Source organism: Schistocerca cancellata, chromosome 4 (assembly GCF_023864275.1).
Source record: "Schistocerca cancellata isolate TAMUIC-IGC-003103 chromosome 4, iqSchCanc2.1, whole genome shotgun sequence".
NCBI lineage: Eukaryota > Metazoa > Arthropoda > Insecta > Orthoptera > Acrididae > Schistocerca > Schistocerca cancellata.
The window spans coordinates 405,865,936-405,886,967 of record NC_064629.1 but is presented as its reverse complement, the minus strand read 5'-3'; the positions used below and the strand labels follow the sequence as shown (position 1 = coordinate 405,886,967).

General features: G+C 42.2%; 1 protein-coding gene across 1 annotated transcript in view; it reads left to right on the top strand.

Moving 5' to 3' along the window:
- Nucleotides 1–21,032, top strand: part of LOC126183882 (zinc finger FYVE domain-containing protein 26) — a 329,860-nt gene that overhangs the window by 14,297 nt on the left and 294,531 nt on the right. The window contains exons 3-4 of the mRNA XM_049926187.1: nt 8,321–8,468; nt 12,796–12,992. Coding sequence (XP_049782144.1) covers nt 8,321–8,468; nt 12,796–12,992 — 345 coding nt within the window. The remainder of the gene's footprint in view (nt 1–8,320; nt 8,469–12,795; nt 12,993–21,032) is intronic.

The following is a 21,032-nucleotide window of genomic DNA, read 5'->3' as shown; positions in this document are numbered from 1 at the left end:
GAAATGAGTGGAGGAGGCTCAGGCAATACCCTTCTCTTCTTTGAATCATGGGTGCTACAATGCCATCTTTACTATGAGCAGGCTAGATCATGTTCTCATTCATCCTGATCCTCCACCCCAGGGTCAGATGGCGTCCACATGTGGATGTTGCAGAATCTTTCTCTTGTGGGCAAGTACAACCATATCTGGGCAGAGGGCACATTTCCCGGATGTTGGCTTGAAGCCACCATACCATACCATACCATACCATACAATACCATACCATACCTAAACCCAGTAAGGACAAAAACCTACCTTCTAACTACCACCCCATCTCTCTCACAAGCTGCATTCATAAGATGATGGAACATATGATTCATGCCTGGCTGGTATGGTGGCTGGAGTGTTGCAATTTGCTAATGAATGTGCAGTGTGGATTTCGAGCGCGACATTCTGCACTTGACGATCTTGTCACTTTGTCCACCCATGTCATGAATGGTATTCTGTGGAAATCCCAGACTGTGGCCATGTTTATCAATTTGGAGAAGGCCTGCCACACCTGCTGGAGAACAGGTATCCTCCATACTCTTTACATGTGGGACTTCCATGGCCACCTGCCCTGTTTCCTTCAGGAATTTTTAAAAGACCGAGTTTTCAAGGTGTGTGTTGGTTCTGCCTTGTCGGACACCTTTATTCAGGAAAATGGTGTGCCTAAGGGCTCTCTCCTCGTTGTACTCTTTGCTGTTGCCATTAACCCTATAATGGCCTGTCTCCCACCAGGTATCTCCGTCTCCCTTTTTGTTGACAATTTTGCCATCTATTGCAGTTCTCCTGGACATGTCTCACTGAACGACTTCTTCAGCAATGTCTTCATCATCTTTACTCCTGGAGTACCGACAATGCTTTTGTTTTTCCAGTGACAAAACTATCTGTATGAGCTTCTGGCAGCTCAATTGGTTTCTCCCACCGCCTTTACACCTTGGGCCTGTTGCCCTTCCGTTCATTGAAACTACAAAACTACTGGGGCTGCTTGATAGAAAACTGTCTTTGTCCTCCCATGTGTCTTACCTGGCAGCCTGCTGTATGCGATTCCTCAATGTCTTACGTGTCCTCAATGGTACATCCTGAGGCGCCGATTGAACCACCCTCCTCCATTTGTACTGGTCCCTTGTCTGTTTGAAACCTGGCTGTGGCTGCTTTGTTCATGCGTCTGCACGTCCATCTCACTTACACCGTCTCAATGCTATCCACCATCATGGCACCCGTTTGGCCACTGGCACCTTTTACAATAGCCCGGTTGAGAGTCTGTATGCTGAAGCTGCGGAACTATCACTGTCCTACTGCTGTGATTTCCTTCTCGACAGGTATGCATGCTGTTTGTCTGCTATGTGTGGCCACCCATCCCATGCCTCCTTCTTCGATGATTGATTCCTTTGGTTGTCAGTATGGGGCACATCTCTCTTTTCTGTTACCTCGTGGATTTCGCTTTCAGCACTTGCTATGATCGCTTAACTTCACACTACCTGCAACTTTCCCGGTGGGTGTGAACCCTTCACCACCTTGGCTTCATGAAACGGCCCATGTTAACCTTGGCCTTCATTTGTTTCCTAAGGACACTACTCCAGCCTCACTCTATCGCCTTCAGTTTCACTACCTTCACATGGAACTTCGCAATAAAATGTTTATATACACTGATGGATCTCGAACTGAGAGTGGGGTCACGTGTGCCTTTGTCATTGGCGCCTGTGTCTTTTGATACTGGCTTGCAGCATGTTGCTCAGTATTTACAGCCAAGCTCTTTGCCCTGTATCAGGCCACAGAGTACACCTGGCGACACAGACTTTTCAATTGTGTCCTCTGCTCAGACACACTCAGTGCCCTTCAAAGTCTGTGTGCACTGTACTGCCCATCCCTTAGTGGAGTGGGTCCAGGAATACTGTCACTTGCTCACTCTTGGTGGAGCCACTGTGATGTTTATGTGGGATCCTGGTCACGTCGGTCTGCCAGGAAATGAGGCAGCTGATGCTGCTGCCAAGGCTACAGTCCTCGTACCTCAGTCTGCTAGTTCCTATATTCCCTCTGATAATCTCTGTGTTGCTCTCTGTCAGGATGTGGTGTCCCTTTGGCATTGCCAATGGTCCTCCCTTCACGGGAATAAACTCTGGCTTATTAAGCCTCTCACAGAGGCTTGGACAACCTCCTCTCGGCCCTCCTGCCAGGAGGAGGTCATTTTAACTAGGCTGCATATTGCACACTGCCTTTTTAGCCATCGTCATTTGATAAGTGGGGTTACCCTGCCACTTTGTACACATGCGCCCAAGTTTTAACTGTCTGCCACTTCGTGATGGAGTGCCCATTTTTTAACCGTTTACGTCGCCGCTTGGGTTTGTCGTCTGATTTTTCTGCCAATTTAGTAAATAACATGTGGGCTGTTGACTGCATTTTACTTTTTATCTGTCAAAGTAATATGGCGAAGACCATTTAATTTGTAGTTTTTGGACCTCCATTTCTGTATGGTGTCTTTTTAGCCCTTTCTCCATGTGCCTGTTTTTAGCTGTCATCTCTTATGTCAATTGGGACTGACATATAGTCATTTTGTAACCCCTCTCTGTCTTTGTGTTCTACAGTTTTGACTTGGGCGCGTATGACCCCAGTTGTTTTTTGTGCCCTAAAGCAAAACAAAACCAACCAAAACCAAACCCTTTGCGGTGAACAGAGAGTCTTATAACCACAGTCCTTAAACATAGCAAGAAACCCAACATCCATTGGCACTTACTGACATGTTAGCATCATCAAAGTGCTCTGCAAACTGCTTGAAAGAATGGTGGCCCAATGATTATGCTAAGTTATCAGATCATGGGCCTTTTATCTTTCTATCAGTATAGTGTCTGGGAGGGACAATCCATAACTGGCCACTTTATTAGGTTGGAAACAGCAATCTGACAGACTTTTTCTAAATACAAATACCTCATAGGAGTCTTTCTGACATACATAAGACACTTGACACTGCTTGGCCCACATAAGACACTCAACACTGCTTGGTGAAATCACCAATTTTTTCATAATTTTTTAACCCACCAGTTGTTTCAGGTTAGAATTGGCATATTGCTCAGTTTCCCACAGGTCCAAGAAAAGTCATCACTTAGGACTCCACGCTGAGTGTTAAACTCTTACCCTCACCATTAATGGCCAAGTTACATCTGTTGGACCAATGGTCTACCCCCATGCTGTATGTTGACAATATTTGCACTTTGTATAGCTTTCAATCTGCAGTCTTGACTGAACACCAGCTCCCAAGATGCCATTCAAAGGGCCTCCACTTGGATTCTTACCCATGGCTTCTAGTTTTCTCCCACAAAAAATGTGTCTTCTACCATGGTTATTCAGACCCAAAAATCTCCTTCTGTACTCAGCATGTGGATGTTGTTGTGCAGTACCAAAATTTGGGACTCAGTTTTGATGATTGCCCCTTGTTTATCAAGTAAAGCCTACCTGTATGTGACAGCCTAATGATCTCATGTTTCCTTGCCCACACTTGTTGGAGTGCAGATTGCCTTACTCTCATGGAGGGATACTGGACACTGGCACCTTCTGGATTGGCCCTGTAGACAGTCTCTTTGCCAAAGTGGGGATCATACCTCTTCAGTTCAAACAATACCAACTCTTGCTCACATATGCCATTACCATACAACTATTTCCTAATCATCCAATTTTTCAAATTCTTTATTCAAATAAGGAGCATCAACCTCAGGTGGGATTACCAGTTGGGATGGACCACAAGACCCTCTGTCGGGATCTCTGCCTATCCCCGTTAGAATGATCTCCCCATGTTTTGCCACAAACCCCTCTTCATTTAACATGTAGACCATGAATTAGTGTGGATCTATTTCTGAAATCTGAAGTTTTAGTCACCCCAGTGACCTTTTGGCATCTACTCTTCTCATGATACCATCATTTATACTGATTATTCTAAAACTGTGGATAGGATGGGAATGCAATGTGTCATTTATTCATTACACTCTGTTTTTTGTGTTTTACTCATTATTTAAGACATTAATTATAAATTATTTAATCAGCATTATGTAAACTATGTACTGATTTGTTGGAGCTTTGGCTTGCATGGTCCCACAGAACCTGATAAATAAAAAAATTAAAACACATGCTTTGTATCTCATGCCAATCAGGAACGTAATTCATAGCTCAGAACATGCAGTGTTTTTATGACAGAGCTGATAGCCATTAACAGAGCCCTATGCTTTATTAAACAGATCTTCCTCAACTGTATTTTAATTTATAGTGACTCAATGAGGAGTTTCCAGGTTCTTGAATGCTGTTATTCATGTCACTTTGTGATATCTGCCTTTCAAGATCTTCTCTCTGACCTTAATCATACTATCTGCTCCATTTTCTTTCCCTGGGTCTTACTTTGTGGTTATCTAGGAGAATAATCTGGCTGACCAGTTAGCTAGAGAACTTTTACTCACCCACCATTTGCTTTGACAATCCCAGGTACTGATATGCAGGTGCAAATAAAACCTCTACTCAAACAACGTTTGTGGGGCTTCTGTCCCCTTTGATAAGGGGAAACTATGGCTGCACGGTAAACCTCCTTCAGTTCCTCCTGGAAGGAATCCAGTGCCCTGTGTCACCTTCGAACTGATCACACCAGGTTATCCTACAGTGTCCAATGAGCCACTACCTTGTAGTGGTTGCAGAATCTTACAAACAGTAGCCCACATCCTGGTTAAATGGCTGCCTCCTCCTCATGCCAAGCAAAGTCTTCTGGAATTTTTGCCTTTAATATTGGCTGATGAAATCTGGTCAGTTGAAGTTCTTCGTTTCCTCCAATATGTGTAATAACATGAATTTCTAATATATTCCAATATGCTGCACATAAAAATGGGAATTTCTGGTGCTTTTGGCTAGGGACCATTTGTATATGCAACAGAAGGATCATCTTAGTGTCACTACCCTACAGTACAGGTTCAAAGTATGAATATTACACACTCCCTCCTGCTTAGGCAAATGGAGCAAATCCATTAGTTCTTTTTGCATTGGATGTGGTCTATGGTGGACTTGATGTGACGTATCGAAGTACTGATAGTTCATGGACGATTCCTCAGAAAACCCGACAGAATGAGTTTTTTTACTATATTTTTGCCACCACCAGTGGGCCAAAACCCAGTTCAGAGCTCCAAGATGACTATACACAGAAAACTGCAGAAATTTTTATGATATGTTCCTAAGATCCTGGTTTCAAACAAACTTGCAAATTTTCTTGATATCTTTATCCATTTCCAACATACAGAGGTTCAAATTTACACTTCTTCTATACATAAAATCTGAAATGAGATGAAATCTAAATAAAAAAAATAGCTGCAGCTGACTGCTCAAATTTTAATGGTATATTCTCAAGGTATTTATCTAGAGGAACCATCTCCCTGTTTCCAAAAATCTATATTGATTATTGAGAAACACCCCTAAAAGTTGCTTTTTGGGTACCAAAAACCAGCTATGGATTCTGAGATGGCTACATGTGGCAAATGGCCATTATGTTTATGATATATTCCTAATATCCTGATCCCGAATAAACTTGAAATTTTTCTTCATATATTTATTAGTTTCTGAGATACAGGTTCAAATTTACCCTACTTGTACATGTAAAATATGCATGTAAAATCTGGTATGAGACAAAATGTAGTTCTTAAAATGATGAAGTACGGAAAAATATGCTATAAAGTGTTGGTGTTATCATCTTAGAACGCCATGTTGTAGTAATAAATCACAGTCAAGATTTTTTTGCACATAAAATCCGGTCTGAGGAGTAAATAAGTTTTGTGTCACTTCAATTTCATGTAAGTAAACTATCTAAATTTTACAAACCAGTGAATTTCTTTTTGTATGAGTTACATGCCCTGCTGCAGCAAGGAAAAGAAGGGAATCAGCAGAAAAATGCTCCTATCAGAGCACAAAAAATGTGAATTTTATCCTGTTTATTTGAAAGACTCTGATGGAAAAGTGGGGTATCAGCTGCCTCATTCTACCTTCCTCAGCACATTTAAAAAAATTCCCAAAAATTTTGGCATGCTGAGAGAGAAGAAGGTAGTGGCAGTGGCAAAGAAATGGAAAAGTAATAAATACAGGAAGATAGTGTACAATGTTGTGTTATAGAAAAAGCAAAGGAGACAATAGCAGTGTGAGAGAAACGAAGGGTTACAGTGCCAGTGGAACATAGTTGACAGTGACACAACAGTGCTGGGGAAAGAGTGAAGGAGACAGTGCATTTGGGGGGGGGGGGGGGGTGTTGGAAGAATAGAATAAAGAGAGAGAGGAAAGTAGAAAGTAGAAGTGGGTGAGAACCAGTGACAATCAGTCACAGAGTGTATGGCAATGATAATGATGAAGACAGAGGTGCTGACGGTGCGAAGAGACAGCTGCAGTAAAAAGGAAAGAATGAGATATTAGTAGTAAGCGAGATCAAGTGGGATACAGTGACAATGAGAGACTGTAGTAGCAGGACAGAATGAAGTGGACTGTTGCGATGACACAGGAGACAAAGATGGAAAGACACAAAGAGATAATGGCAATGAGAATGTTTGAGAAAAGGCAGCTGGCAGTGGATCGGTATGAGCAATTTACAGCGATGGACTAGTGGGTGTGAGTGGTTTACAGTTAGGGGAGTTTGTGGGAGTTTGATGTGAAGTGCATGTTAAAAAAAGTATGAATATATTTGCATGCCAAAATATTTGGGAACATTTTTAAAGATGCTGAGGAAGATAGAACAAGGCAACTGGTACCCCACTTTTCAGTCAGTCTTTTAAATAAATAAGAACATATTTCTACTATTTTTTCTCTCCAGTAGTAGTATTTTTCCACTGGTATAACATTTCACACTTATTTTTGTGTGAGGGTGACATGGTTAGGACTGGGGTGTCTCGCTCTGCTTTACCTGGGAAGTGGAGGGGGGGGGGGGGCACTCGACCATACCTCCTCTACTAGTTGCTGCAGTTATCTCTCTTTTACTCTGTTTTAATTACTTTTTGATGTGGTTAGTGCTTTTTCCTGCTGCACCAAAATTGAAATTTTAGGAGCAGCATCCTGATGAAGACAAGACCGTAAGGATTCCATATCCTTGCTAACAGATGATGACCAAGGAACAGTTGAGCAGGTTTTTATGCTTCCTTCGAGGGAGTGGATTATATTTCCACCTTTAACACTTCATCTATTATGGATTGGGGTTTGTAAGGGACTTTCCCCACCACATGCTGAGCCCCAGGGTACATTCAATGGCACCTACTTACCTACTGACTGTTTCTTGCACCTTATTGTACCATTCTTGGTTCAACTGATGTTGATTACATTTTTAGCCTCCTGACTTTTGGTATTACTAATCTCCCTGCTTGAAGGTATAATATTCCATTGCTGTCTTACTCTTAATTGTGTTGGCAAGGGGGGTTGGGGGTGGATGAAGGTTCTCTCATCACAGATGAGTCTTAGGGAGCTCTCATCTGCTCTCTGACCTGCATACTAGTCTGACTCACATACATTGTTGACTGCTTGTTGAATTGATTCTCAAATGAGACTGACACCTCAATGCAAAAAAAGTGAGATAACACAGTGAATGTGACAAATGACCTGAATTCTAGGGGACTGGGCTTATTATCTATCCAGCCATCCAGACTTGGATTTGTGTAAACCATTTTGAACTTTATTAAACACTGCAGTTATGGTCTAAATAGAGGATACTTCAGGTGGAAACAGCAGCCAATCACAAATCATAACTGATTGCTGTTTCAACCCGAAAGCACTTTTATTAAGATCTCATGATTTTCTTAAATCCCTTCAGGTGAGTGTGAGGATGATACTTTACAAAATGACACAGTTGATTTCATTTCTCATCCTTGAACAGTGATCTAGTGCTCCAACTCTAACGATTTTTTCATTGATGAAACATTAAACTCTAACAGCCCTACATCGCTTTTTTCCTCCCTTTTCTTGTATTGATTTACATCATATCTTAATGAAATGGTTATGTTGTGTTAATGTTTATGTGTTAGGTGCAGCTGTGGCCAACATTTTTGTGCTCTGAATAGTTATTTAGTACATTAAAGTCTAATGTAGCTTATGTTATTTACATATTGTGTGTCATCCGTCCCATTCAATTACATTTATACAACAACAAACTAGTTTAAAATTTTGTGTAGCTGCCAATTTCCTCTTACCCTGTATTCAAAGATTATTGTTCTTACACCAATATGTATTTTGATGTGTTCCAACTTCAGTGTGTTTTATATATTAAATAGTGACTCTGTGTATTTGCATCTATTTTTTTCTTTTGTAGCTACAAAGAGACGAGCTTCCTTGGTTGATGGTGATGATGATGAAAGTATTAACAATGCAACCTTACAAAAGACATATGATGAGGAAGTAACACAAAGACTTGCTTATATTAAAGAGAAAGTATGTGGCATACATTCCTTAACTTACAGGTGAGATAGTTTTTATGTTATTTCCCTCTGTGTCAATGTCTATTTTAGAAATAAAATTCTGTTATTCAAAAACTATGCTAATATGAATTATTACATGAATGATCTAATTTGTTATACATGATTGAGTGTAAGCAACATTTTCCACTTAAATTGTGTGTTTATTAGGATGTCTTCTGACTTTCACAATGTTGTAGCTTGGAAACCATTTTGGATAGTGTTTACCTGTATAAAAGTCATGAAACAGGAACACATTAGTGCGAATGTAACATAATGGAAAGATAGTTACCTAAACCAAGAAGCAATGCACATGTGAAATGAAGTTATTTCACATGATGTGTATCATTTATAAATTATTCTGTCTGTAATGGTTTGACAGATAGTCAGTGCACTTAACCAGAAAAGATTGTACAGAGGTGTAATTCTGACCAAATAATTAAACTGGAAGTAAACTAGCAGTTTCAGAGATTTATGCACAGTGAATTTAACCTACCACATGTCACATAGCCTACAATAGGCAGCCATAAGAGATTATGGGCACCAGTTGATCAGACCTACATATTATTGACCCAGGGGCCACCCAATCCAGAGCTCTCAGCTACCAGTCGTTAAATGACATCCGGATTCTCCAGGTTTTTAGCCTGTTAAGTATGGGCAGAAAACACATTTGAAATCTCCCAGGGTATAGAATGGAGATGAAGCTACCATTTCCTCACTCCTGGCTTATCCTGCACTTGTCCGGCATAGGGGGTGGGGAGCATGTCAGCTCCCTGCATTAGGTTTGAGGTAAGCGATGAGGTAAATACGCTGTCCAGTCACATTAATGCGACCACCTGTCAAAAGCCTGACTATCCATATTTTGCAGCACGGATCACTGTGAGATTTGCAGGAAGAGTGTCAAAGAGGCTCTGGAAGATACTGACAGGGGTTTTGAGCATGCTGACTCCAGTGCCATGGCCAGCTGTGCTAGATTTCTCGGTTGAGGATCCATGGGACATACAGCCCAATCGAGGTGGTCTCACAGATTCTTGATTGGTTTTAAATCTGGGGAGTTAGGTGGTGATGGGAGTATGGAAACACATGCTAGTGCTCTTTGAACCATTCACATTCACTGCAAGCTGTGTGACATGTTGCATTGTCTTGCTGCCAGTTGCCATCATGCTGATGAACAACTGCATGTAGGGGTGGATATGATCCCCAAGGATAGATGCATGCTTATGTTTAAACATCATTACAAATTAAAACTGTGTACTGCACTGAGATACAAACTCGGGACCTTTGCCTTTCATGGGCAACTGCTCTACCATCCAAGCCACCCAAGTACAACTCACAAACCGTTCTCACAGTGCTACTTCCACCAGTACCTCATCTCCTACCTTCCAGCTTCACAGAATCTCTCCTGGAAGAAAGCATCGTTTGGGAAGTATTGGCAGAAGTAAAGCTGAGAGGGTGAGCTGTGAATTGTGATTGGGTAACTGTGATGGTAGAGCACGTGCCTGCAGATGGAAAAAGTCCGGAGTTCGGGTCTTGGTCCACCACACAGTTTTAATCTAACAGGAAATTTCATGTCAGTGCACACTTTGCTGGAGAATGAAAATTTCATTCTGGCATACTTGTGTTGATACATTGTGCCTACCAGACTGATGGATCACCCAAGGTATTCCACAAAAACATTTCCCAGACCATAACTCTTCCTCCTCAGGCCTTGACCCTCCTGACAATTTTTTCAGGGTTCTTGCTCTCACTTATTTCACCTTATGGCACATAAAACATGATTCATCTGAAAAGGCCACCTCTTGCCACTCAATGGACATCCAGTTGTAATATTGGCATACAAATTCAAGCCTTCATCATCAATGAATAGGAGGCAGCATAGGTGCATGAACCTGGTTCCTGCTGTGGAGGACCATATGCAGCTATGTTCACTGAACAATCATTGAGGGGACACTGTAAGTAGCTCCTTGGTTCATCTTGACAGTCAGTTACTCAACAGTTGCAACCTATTTGCCCATACACATGTCTGCAGTTGTCATTCACCACTATCATCGTGTGGTGTTCAACAGTTGCCTTGACACCAGTTTCGGATAACATAATTTTGCTATGTATGGTATCCTGTAATGGTGGCAGCATGTAAAAAGTTTACAAACTTAGAAATTTTGGAAATGATTCCAGTCTGGGCTTGAAAGCCAATGATCATGCCCTTTTGGACATGAGATAAATCGCTCCATTTCAACATTACGATGACAACTGCACCGTTTTCCGTGTACCCCGGACATACTGTTTGTACCGTCCACTGCCAGTGCTGCCATCTGCTATCTGTGAGTGGTTGCATGTTGACATTTAACATAGGTGGTGGGCACATTAGTGTCACTGGACCATGTATAGTGAGTAATTGAGTATTAAGTTCCATGAACTCTCCCAGAGCTTCATGCTTCTGAGTTATTCATGAGAGAGAGAGGGAGAGAGAGAGAGAGAGAGAGAGAGAGAGAGAGAGAGAGAGAGAGAGAGAGAGAGACAGACAGAGAGAGAGAGAGACTGCCCAGTAGTCATATACAGGCATGGCTCATGCTTTAGATACTGAGGAAGGCTGCGAGAAAGAAGATGGTGAATCAAGCGAAAATGAACCAGTATTACCTGGAAACAATTTCAGCAAGTTATCATTGTCAACTCAAAATTCATCAGCTGCATCCTTGTGATTATTTTGTACATATTTCAATGAAATTATATAAACACAATGAGTTTGTGACTATTTATTCATCTAAGGTCATTGATCTGTTGGTGGTTGTGGTGTGTGTGGCTGTGAACTGGGCTCTGCACACTCGATCCTTTCTGCATATTCTACAAGGGACAGCGTGAAATAATGTTTAACATAAACAATATAATATAATGTCAATCATTGGTTTGTTTGTTTTGAATTCCTTTAAAACTAGCTTTCTTCACATGCCTGCTGACATGAAATTAATGGTTTTATATCCATTTATTTACCTAAAATTAATCAATAATCTTTTAAGTCATTATCGTACTCATGAATAAGAACAACTTGTCCTATTAGTAGATATGTAACTTTCAGATTGAATGCATTCTTTCCTTTCATTGATTTGTATTGGGACAGTTAAGAATTTGTTTTTTGAGAGCAGAGCACTCATCAATTCTTGACCTGTTCGCCTTTATACCAAGTGCCATCAGAAAAACAGAGAATCTGAACTCGGTAGTGGCAGCTGCATATGTTTACAGCAGCGACTTCTCTCACCCTTTCTTGTTATCAGGGGAACTAACTCGTGGGAAGAAGCTTTAGCGAGACAGGAAACATTTCCCCCAAACAGCAGCAGAGGCACATCAAATGAAAAATGAGATTTCCCAAATATAAAAATTCTTTTATAAATTCGTACTTGTGTATGACAATGATGGGAGACAGGTTAAAGGTTTGGCTGCCATGTGTATTGACCTGGATATATCTGACAGCCTACAACCCATCAAAATAGTTGAAGAATTTTGAAAAAAGTTATCTGAGGAGATTCGCTACGCAGTAAATGAGCAAAATAAAATTATGTTTGCTTTATTAATGTTTTGGTGTTTACCTTTATAAAGTCTTACCTCAGCTGAGTCAAGCCCCTTCCAAACCAAACTCCTGGATATGCCACTGCATTTATCAGCCGATGACACATTTCCCGGCACTTAATTACAACAAATTGTACTAAAAGATGTGTTTTAGAGAGAGATCGTTAATGCAGTGTATGTTTGCTTTGCTGCATGCGTAATGTTTTTCATCTTTTCAAATCCAAATAGTGACATTTTTTCACCAACGATTTCCTCTCTTCATTCATGAAACTTAATATTTTCATGTTCTAGTGCTAGCTAGTGAGGCAATTACAAACTTGCTCCAACCATGCATAGAATTACCAATGACGGAAACAAAAAACTATCTAAAACGGTATCAAAACATTCTTACTGAATGTCAGCCAACAGTTCCCAAAACATTGATTGTCTTTATTCATGTGGGAAATATTCAGAATTCACCTGATAATTTAAATTTAGCAATACATTATTGAGAAATATATTTTCATTATATTTTGAAATGGCTCCACCTCAGAGACTTCAACAATGAGCCGCAACTGATCCTATAGCTATTATCTTCTTTTCCCCTTCACCTGAAACAACACTGCACTTCATTTTCCTTGCTACCAATGTCTTCCACCAATGAAATTACATGGTTACTATTCACACTCTTTTATTTTGGCTACATTAAGAATTAATATTTTGCAAATAATGTATAAGATGAAACAAAAGTATGGAGACTTTTAGTACTGAGTTGTTTTCTGTTTTTTTGCAGGGCTGAAATTATGGAGAATTTGTTCTCCATGCTTCTCCTTGGCTATGAGTACATGCAAGATGAAAGTTCCTCATTGAGTGGCACAGAAGAAACTGAGTCTATGTTGAAAACTGAGGTTTCTCATCACTTGGAACCTAGTACCAGCTCAGAAAACTCTGAAAGAAAAACTGATAAACTTGTTTCAGCATTGAATACAGGTGAACGTAAATTTTGTTTGTTTATCAAACCTTTACATACTGATTTTGTATCTCTTGGTGCTGAACCAGAAATTGTAATGGTAATTTGCTGAATGAGTAGTCGAAGTACTTGCTGGAGAGTGAGCTTTCAAACGCTAGGGCAGTGTGCAAATTTTGTTTCACGGCAGAATCTGTGTATAATGTTGATATATTATTGTGAATGAATTGAGCTCATAAGGTACACATTATTTGCAGATAAGAGCACATTTTACTTTATTTCCAGTTTTGCTATTTCACATACAGGAAGTGAATGTATCATCGCTGCAGTACGCATAGAGAAAAAAGCGAGCAGTAGGTTCCCATGCTGACCAGCAGATGTGGTTGGCCATGTAGTGCATTCAGAGCCAGTGGAATGAGATACTGATGCAGAAATCACTCATGACGTCAGCAAAGAGATACATAGGGAAAGTACATTTATTCTGGTGCAAATCAAGTAATTGTTATTAATAAATATTTGCTAACAAAAGTTGCCTTTTTCCACACAGACATTAGGAGTAGTCTACGGGCCAAAAATACTATCTTCCAGTAATTTTACAATGCCAGGAAACGTTGATATTAATAAATAAATGAAGAACTTAGGCATAACCAAAGATGTATGATCTTATATGAACTATATCGATTGTATACTGAAGTTACAGACTGTGCGCCATAGTCAGCTGTTGTTGATAGGATGCCTTTTGATGTAGTCGTGTGCTCTCCTACTGTTAGTAGATTGCTTATAATCAGTGTGAACAATTTTATTTTATGAAGTTTCTTAAATAAACGCCCTGTAATAGGATTATATGTAAAAATTATTTGCACAAAAAACTTCTGTCTGCTTAATTACATAAAACATAGACAGTAGCACTGCACTTTGAGAATCCAACAGTTCTGCTATGGCTGTGCAAGGGTACACAAAACTACAAGAGCATCTCCACATAACAGGTAGGAAGAATTCCTATGTGGCGACTCACTAAATCAGTTCAAGAATGGACTGGCTTAATTATCACAAAACTCTGGTGGGAAAGCATGGCCATTTATACTGTATGCCCCTTATACCATAATCTACAGACTCACCGGCTAAACTGAGACATTTCTGGAGGTTTAGTTTGCGTGGGAGGCTCTTACAAGCTCAAGAGAATAATAAGACATTAAAGTGGTATCTTGTTTAGTGATCACCTCCCATAATGTGCAATTTGCATAATGAACAAAACAAGTTTTTAAAAAAATGACTCACTCACTGAGCAATGTTTTGCATAACGAGTGATGACAATTTAGTGTCACGTCACCAGCCGTTTGTGTGCAGCGGGGGAAACTTACATCAATATGAACACCTTTCATTGTCGGCAGTGTTATATGAACAATCTCTTTAGTATGTACTGCAGTCTGGGTTTAGCACTCTTTCTGTTACCATCTTAGTGCATCTTGTGATCACACATTTTTATAAACTTGTGTTCAGATCTTTTTTTTTATCATGCAACTTTTAATAATTTTTGTAGTAATTTCCATGAAGATAAAGCTGCAAGAGGATGACCATAAGAGAAAGAAAATTACCTTAGAAGTGAAATGTAAAATCATTGAAAAACGCGAATGTGGTGTGAGCATTGCTGATTTAGCACACACATACTATTCAGTTTAGATCAACTATTTACGCTATCCTCAAGAACTAAGACAATATTAAGGAGATAGATGCTTCAAAGGGCATGTCAAGAGTATCTAAACAACAGTTTCATATTCTGGATGATGTCGAAAGGTTGCTCCTTATATAGATAAATGAAAAGCAATTGCAGGACAACACTATTAATGAGAACATCATTTGTGAGTACACAAGAATGATTTTTGCTAACTTCATTAAGAAGATGCCAGCATCATCAGCAGTTGAAGAAGTGTTTAAGTGAAGCTGTGGGTGGTTCAAGAAGTTTAAGAGAAGAACCGACATCCACAGTGTCGTGAGGCACAGCGAAGCTGCCAGCTCTGACACAAAGGCAATAGAGAACTTCATCAGCGACTTCAAGATGCCCATAGATTCTGAGAGTTATCTGCCACAACAGGTTTTTAATTGTGTTGAGACCGGTCTATTCTGGAAAAAGATACAGAAGCTTACTGTTGTGACGCGCCGATCATTCAAAGTGCCGCTGCGCAGTTATGCACGTCCTCTACATGCGGTGCTGTCTGCCAGCCATGCAGCAGCCGCACCACCTAAGCGGCCAGCCGGCCAGCGTCCGCTAGACTTGGACTTAGTGCTTATTTGAATGTTACCGTGTTCACATGTCTTGCTTGGTCAACTTGCCCTGTGGCTTACATGTGTTGCGTCGTTTTTGAAATATATGTGCTCAACTTGACGTTATAACAATTGGCGACGAGGTAGTGGATTTTTCCTTTTCACCGTTGACCCGCAGGTTTCCATGGCTACTTTAGAGCAACTATTGCAAGGTCTCATTGAACAGCAAACGCTTCTCACATTGGTGATTCGTGATTTCGTTGTGGCGTCCAATGCGGGCCAATTCTCGTCATTGTCTATACCTCCTTTCCCTCCTTACGACGAGACGGTGGAACACTGGTCTGATTACGAAAAACGTCTTTGACAGCACTTCTTGGCATTTCATGTCACGGATGAACAAAGATGTAAGTCTCTGTTCCTTTCATGGATTCCACCTCAAATGTACCGGTTGTTGTCACAATTGGCTCCTTTGAAAGATCCTGCGTCTTTGTCCTTTGCTGAAATGTGCTCACTTCTGTCCACATATTTTCATAAGAAAACACATGTGGTAGCCTCTCGTGTTGCCTTTTATCGTTGTCAAAAACAACCAAATCAATCCTATCGTGATTGGGCTGCTGAGCTTCACGACCTCAGTCGAAAGTGTCAATATGTTACTTACATTCACAAAGAATCCTATGCGGATTCCATGGTACGGGATGCTATTATCCGGTTGGCGCCTGACAAAGAAGTGAGGCAATGTGCCCTTCAGTTGGCAAATCCGACTCTAGGTGAAGTCCTATCCATCGCACAGTCTTTTGAAATTTCTCGCGCCGCTGGAGTGCAAATAGAGGCATGTGGTGACGTGGGGGAAATACAACCTCTGTGCGCTGTTGACAACATGTGCAGCGTGTCCCCACTGGCCGATGTGGCCGCAGTTTGCTCCCACGCGCAGCTTCGGCCTAATCGTAAACAACCCTCTCAGAAACTGCAGCAAAATCCCTGGCAACTTCCTTCATGTCCGTGGTGTTTTACGAAACATTCACGCGAGGATTGTCCCCAATGTTCGGTCGTGTGTCACAATTGCAAAAAGAAGGGTCATGTGTCTTCCGTTTTCAAATCCGACCACATACGTGATGTTCATGACCATGACGCTGATTCTGCTTCTGTGTTGTCTGTCAATTGCACTTCTTCCCTTTCAGGGAAGTTATTCCTCACAGTCCAAATCCTTGGTCGGGATGTTCGCATGCAGGTGGATACTGCTGCCACTATCATTAATTCTCAGATGTATCTTCAGTTGGGTTCTCCAATCCTATCACCTGTCACTAGACAATTACGGATGTACAATAAACGGAAGATTTCTCTCTTCGGACAATTTAATGCTGAGGTATCTTACAAATCTGTCATTCGCACTGTTACCATATTTGTGATCGACCATAGTAATGCGGAAAATCTTTTTGGTTTCGATACCTTTTGCGTTTTTGGGTTCTCCGTAGATGACTCTGTCAATATCGTCTCTGATACCATTCTTTATGCTCAATTGGATTCCTTGTCGACGACATTTTCATCCCTTTTTTCTCCTGGGTTAGGCCGTGCAAACGATTTTGAAGCTCATATCACTCAAACCCACTGCTCGGCCTAAGTTTTTTCGGGCTCAGCCCATTCTTGTGGCCCTTCGTGATCGGGTAAAACGGGAGCTGGATCGTCTCACTGCTTCAGGGGTCTTGCTTCCTGTCACTTCAAGTGAGTGGTCCTCTCCTGTCATTGTCGTTGCTAAGCCCAATGGTGATATTTGTCTCTGTGGCAATTTCAAAGCCACTGTAAATGTCCAATGCCTCATCGACACTTACCCTATGCCCCGACCTGAAGAATTGTTCACTAAACTTGCGGGAGGCCAGTATTTTTCTAAAATTGACCTGTCAGAAGCTTATCTTCAACTTCCTCTCGACACTGCTTCCCGGCAGTTTCTGGTCCTTAACACGCCTTTCAGCCTCTATCAATACCAACGATTGCCATTCGGGGTTGCCAGCGCCCCTGCTCTCTTTCAGCGATTCTTGGAACAATTATTGCTCCCTGTCCCTGGGTGTATCAATTACATGGACGACATTGTTGTCACTGGCTCCACCACTGAAGAACATCTTCAGAATCTCCGCACACTTTTTCATGTCTTTAACACGCCTTTCAGCCTCTATCAATACCAACGATTGCCATTCGAGGTTCCCAGCGCCCCTGCTCTCTTTCAGCGATTCTTGGAACAATTATTGCTCCCTGTCCCTGGGTGTATCAATTACATGGACGACATTGTTGTCACTGGCTCCACCACTGAAGAACATCTTCAGAATCTCCGCACACTTTTTCATGTCTTACAGACTGCCGGTCTTAAGTGTAATCTTCAGAAATCACAATTTTTTCGGGCATCTTTCACATACTTGGGGTTCCAACTCTCTCGGGATGGTATTCGTCCACTTCAGCAAACTATCGTTGTGATCGATGCCCTTCCTCGCCTACGTCTGTTAAAGAACTGCAGGCTTTCTTGGAGAAATTAGCATACTATCACAGGTTTTTACCATCTGCGGCTCGGTGGCTCAGCCGTTGCATCGTGTCATGCGATGCAGCTTTCCAAAAATTGAAGACTATGCTGAAACAGGCCCTGTGCCTAGCTACTTATCGACCTGGACAACATCTCATTCTTGCCACGGACACCTCAAAATATGGGGTTGGTGCCGTCCTTGCGCACCATTTTTCTGACGGTTCTGAACAATCCATTGCTTATGAACGCTCACGGACGCCCAACGGAAATATTCTCAAATTGAAAAAGCAGCTTTGGCCATTATTTATGCTCTTCATAGGTTTGGTGTTTTTCTTTATGGATCCAAATTTCATCTTGTTATGGACCACAAACCACTTGTTTCCTTGTTTCATCCATCAACGTCACTTCCCGACAAGGCTGCACACCGCCTCCAGTGTTGGGCTCTTTACTTGTCTCGGTTCAATTGTGAGATTCATTTTCGGCCGATGGCTCAACATGTGAATGCTGATGCACTATCTCGCTTTTCCATGGGTCCTGATCTCACATTCAGTAGGGACGAACTTTTGTGTTTACACCTGGACGTTGCCGAGCAGCGGGTTGTGGACGGATTCCCCATCACCGGCCGTCCAGTAAGACTTCTGATCCGTTGCGGAACTACTTCGCTTTGCGCTACCGCCTCACGGCTAGGGATGGTGTTATCCTCCTTTCCACCGACAATGCGTTGCCGCGTGTTGTGGTACCTGCGTCCTTGTGTGCTTCGATCTTGCACCTCCTTTACCAAGGGCACTTGGGTGTGTCTCACACAAAATCTCTGGCACGCTGTCATGTGTACTGGCCTGGCATCGACTCTGAAATCGTACACATGGTCACTGCCTGTGGCCCTTGTGCATCACAGGCCGCTGCACCGAAGTTATCTTTGTCACCGTGGCCTTTGCCTGAGAAGCCCTGGGAGCGCATTCATGCTGACTCCGCGGGACCTTTTTAGGTACTTATTGGCTACTCGTAATTGACGCCTACTCTAACTTTCCTTTCATTGTCCGTTGCACGTCACCTAGCATCGCGGCAACCACAAGTGCTCTCACCCACATTTTTTCTTTGGAAGGCCTTCCCTCTACTCTTGTTACTGATAATGGTCCGCAATTTGCCTCTTCCGAATTTGCGGATTTTTGTGCTCATCATGGTGTCATGCATGTCACGGCCCCTCCGTTCCATCTGCAATCTAACGGTGAGGCTGAACGACTGGTCCGCACATTTAAGGCTCAGATGAGGAAACTCCTGACTTCTTCTGCTGCTGATGATGCGCTTCTCCAATTTCTTTCTTCTTACCGTTTCACCCCCATGGGTGACCACAGCCCAGCTGAGCTCTTACATAGCCAACAGCCCCGCACGCTACTTCATCTTCTGCGGCCTTCCACCTCACAGCCGTGGGTGCCTTCGCTTGGCCGGTTCAACGCCGGCGACCTTGTATGGATATGGGGATATGGCAGGTGGCCAAAATGGAGTCCAGGCCACATCTTACGACACCGTGGCCGATGCCTGTATGAAATCCAGATGGACACGGGTGTTGCAGTGCGTCATTCGGACCAGCTTCGGCCTCAGAGTGCAGGCAACGCCTGTTCCAGATGCCGCTACACCACCTTTGGCTCTACCTGACGCTCGGGATCTTGGCATCTCTCCTTACTTACAACGCAGCCCTCTCACCATCATCTCGCTGCCAGCACAAGAACGGATGCCACCAGGAGACGTGCCCATGCAGGAACCGGATGACCATCATCTGTCGGAGCAACTCTACTCGCCTCCTCCTCCTACGGATGCCAACACATTGCCCATGTCTTCTGTTATATCAACCGTACTTGCCGCAACAGGCAGATTGGTGCACGGGCCCCCAGCAGATACGACCCCTACGTCTCCTGTCATCTCAACCTGTTATCATCGGGGACACTTCTGTCTGTATGGGAAGCCTCCTCCTTGAGACTTCATGGCCAGTCAAACAATGCCTATGGACATTAGCCATCTACAGGCCACCTCCATCAAGACCAGTGCAAAAATTTCAAAGGGGGGAAAAGTGTTGTGACGCGCCGATCATTCAAAGTGCCGCCGCGCAATTACGCGCGTCCTCTACATGCGGCGCTGTCTGCCAGCCATGCAGCAGCCGCGCCACCTAAGCGGCCAGCATCCGCTAGACTTGGACTTAGTGCTTATTTGAATGTTACCATGTTCACATGTCTTGCTTGGTCAACTTGCCCTGTGACTTAAATGTGTTGTGTCGTTTTTGAAATATATGTGTTCAACTTGACGTTATAACACTTACCTTTATAACACCAGAGGAGAATGTGTTACCTGCTCACAAGCCATTGAAAGACCTTCTCACACTGCTGTCTGTGCCAATTCAAGCAGTAAATTGAAAATTAAACTGCTGCTTTTTTACCATTACGAAACTCCACGAGTGCTCAAGAAGTGTATCAATGGAGTGTTTGGTCCTTTGGTGAAAAAATATTTTCTTGAGATGAAACCGCCACTCCAGGTCTTGCTTGTTACAGACAATGCTCCTACCCATTTCCCATGCCTACATGACCACCTTCTTTGTAGAATTTCAACTCATCAAGATCCAATTTCTGCCTCCCAACACCACTCCGTTACTCCAGCCTATAGACCAGCAGATTATTTCTAACTTTAAGGAGCTTTACAGTAAAGCACTCTTCAAGCATTGCTTTGAGTTGACTGAAGCTACCAATTTCACTCTCAGAGAGTTTTGGAAATACCGTATTTACTCGAATCTAAGCCGCACTTTTTTTCCGGTTTTTGTAATCCAAAAAACCGCCTGCGGCTTAGAATCGAGTGCAAAGTAAGCGGAAGTTCTGAAAAAATGTTGGTAGGTGCCGCCACAACTAACTTCTGCCGTCAAAAATATGTAGCGCTACACAGACATGCTTTGCAGGCATAAAGATAAATACTGGCTCCAAAACCTGTGCGTCAGTAAAAAAATTAAAAAAAAAAAGGTGGAAGACGAGCTTTTTTCTCCGCCCCAAGTTTCGACCACTGCATTTTCATACATTATCTAACAAAGTAAATACAAATTCCGTATTGTTCATCTTCCAATGTAGCAGCATTTCAATATGCTACGAAAATCCAACTGGCAAGACTGTTTGGGATGTTTGTCAATATGGCCAACTCTACGTTCTGAACTTTTTCCTCCCTGTGAGAAGAGATGGTTGCTAATAGGAACTTTTATGAATTGCGAATCACATGCAGTATTCTCTTAACCATAAGAATAATATGAATATAAACATTTTGC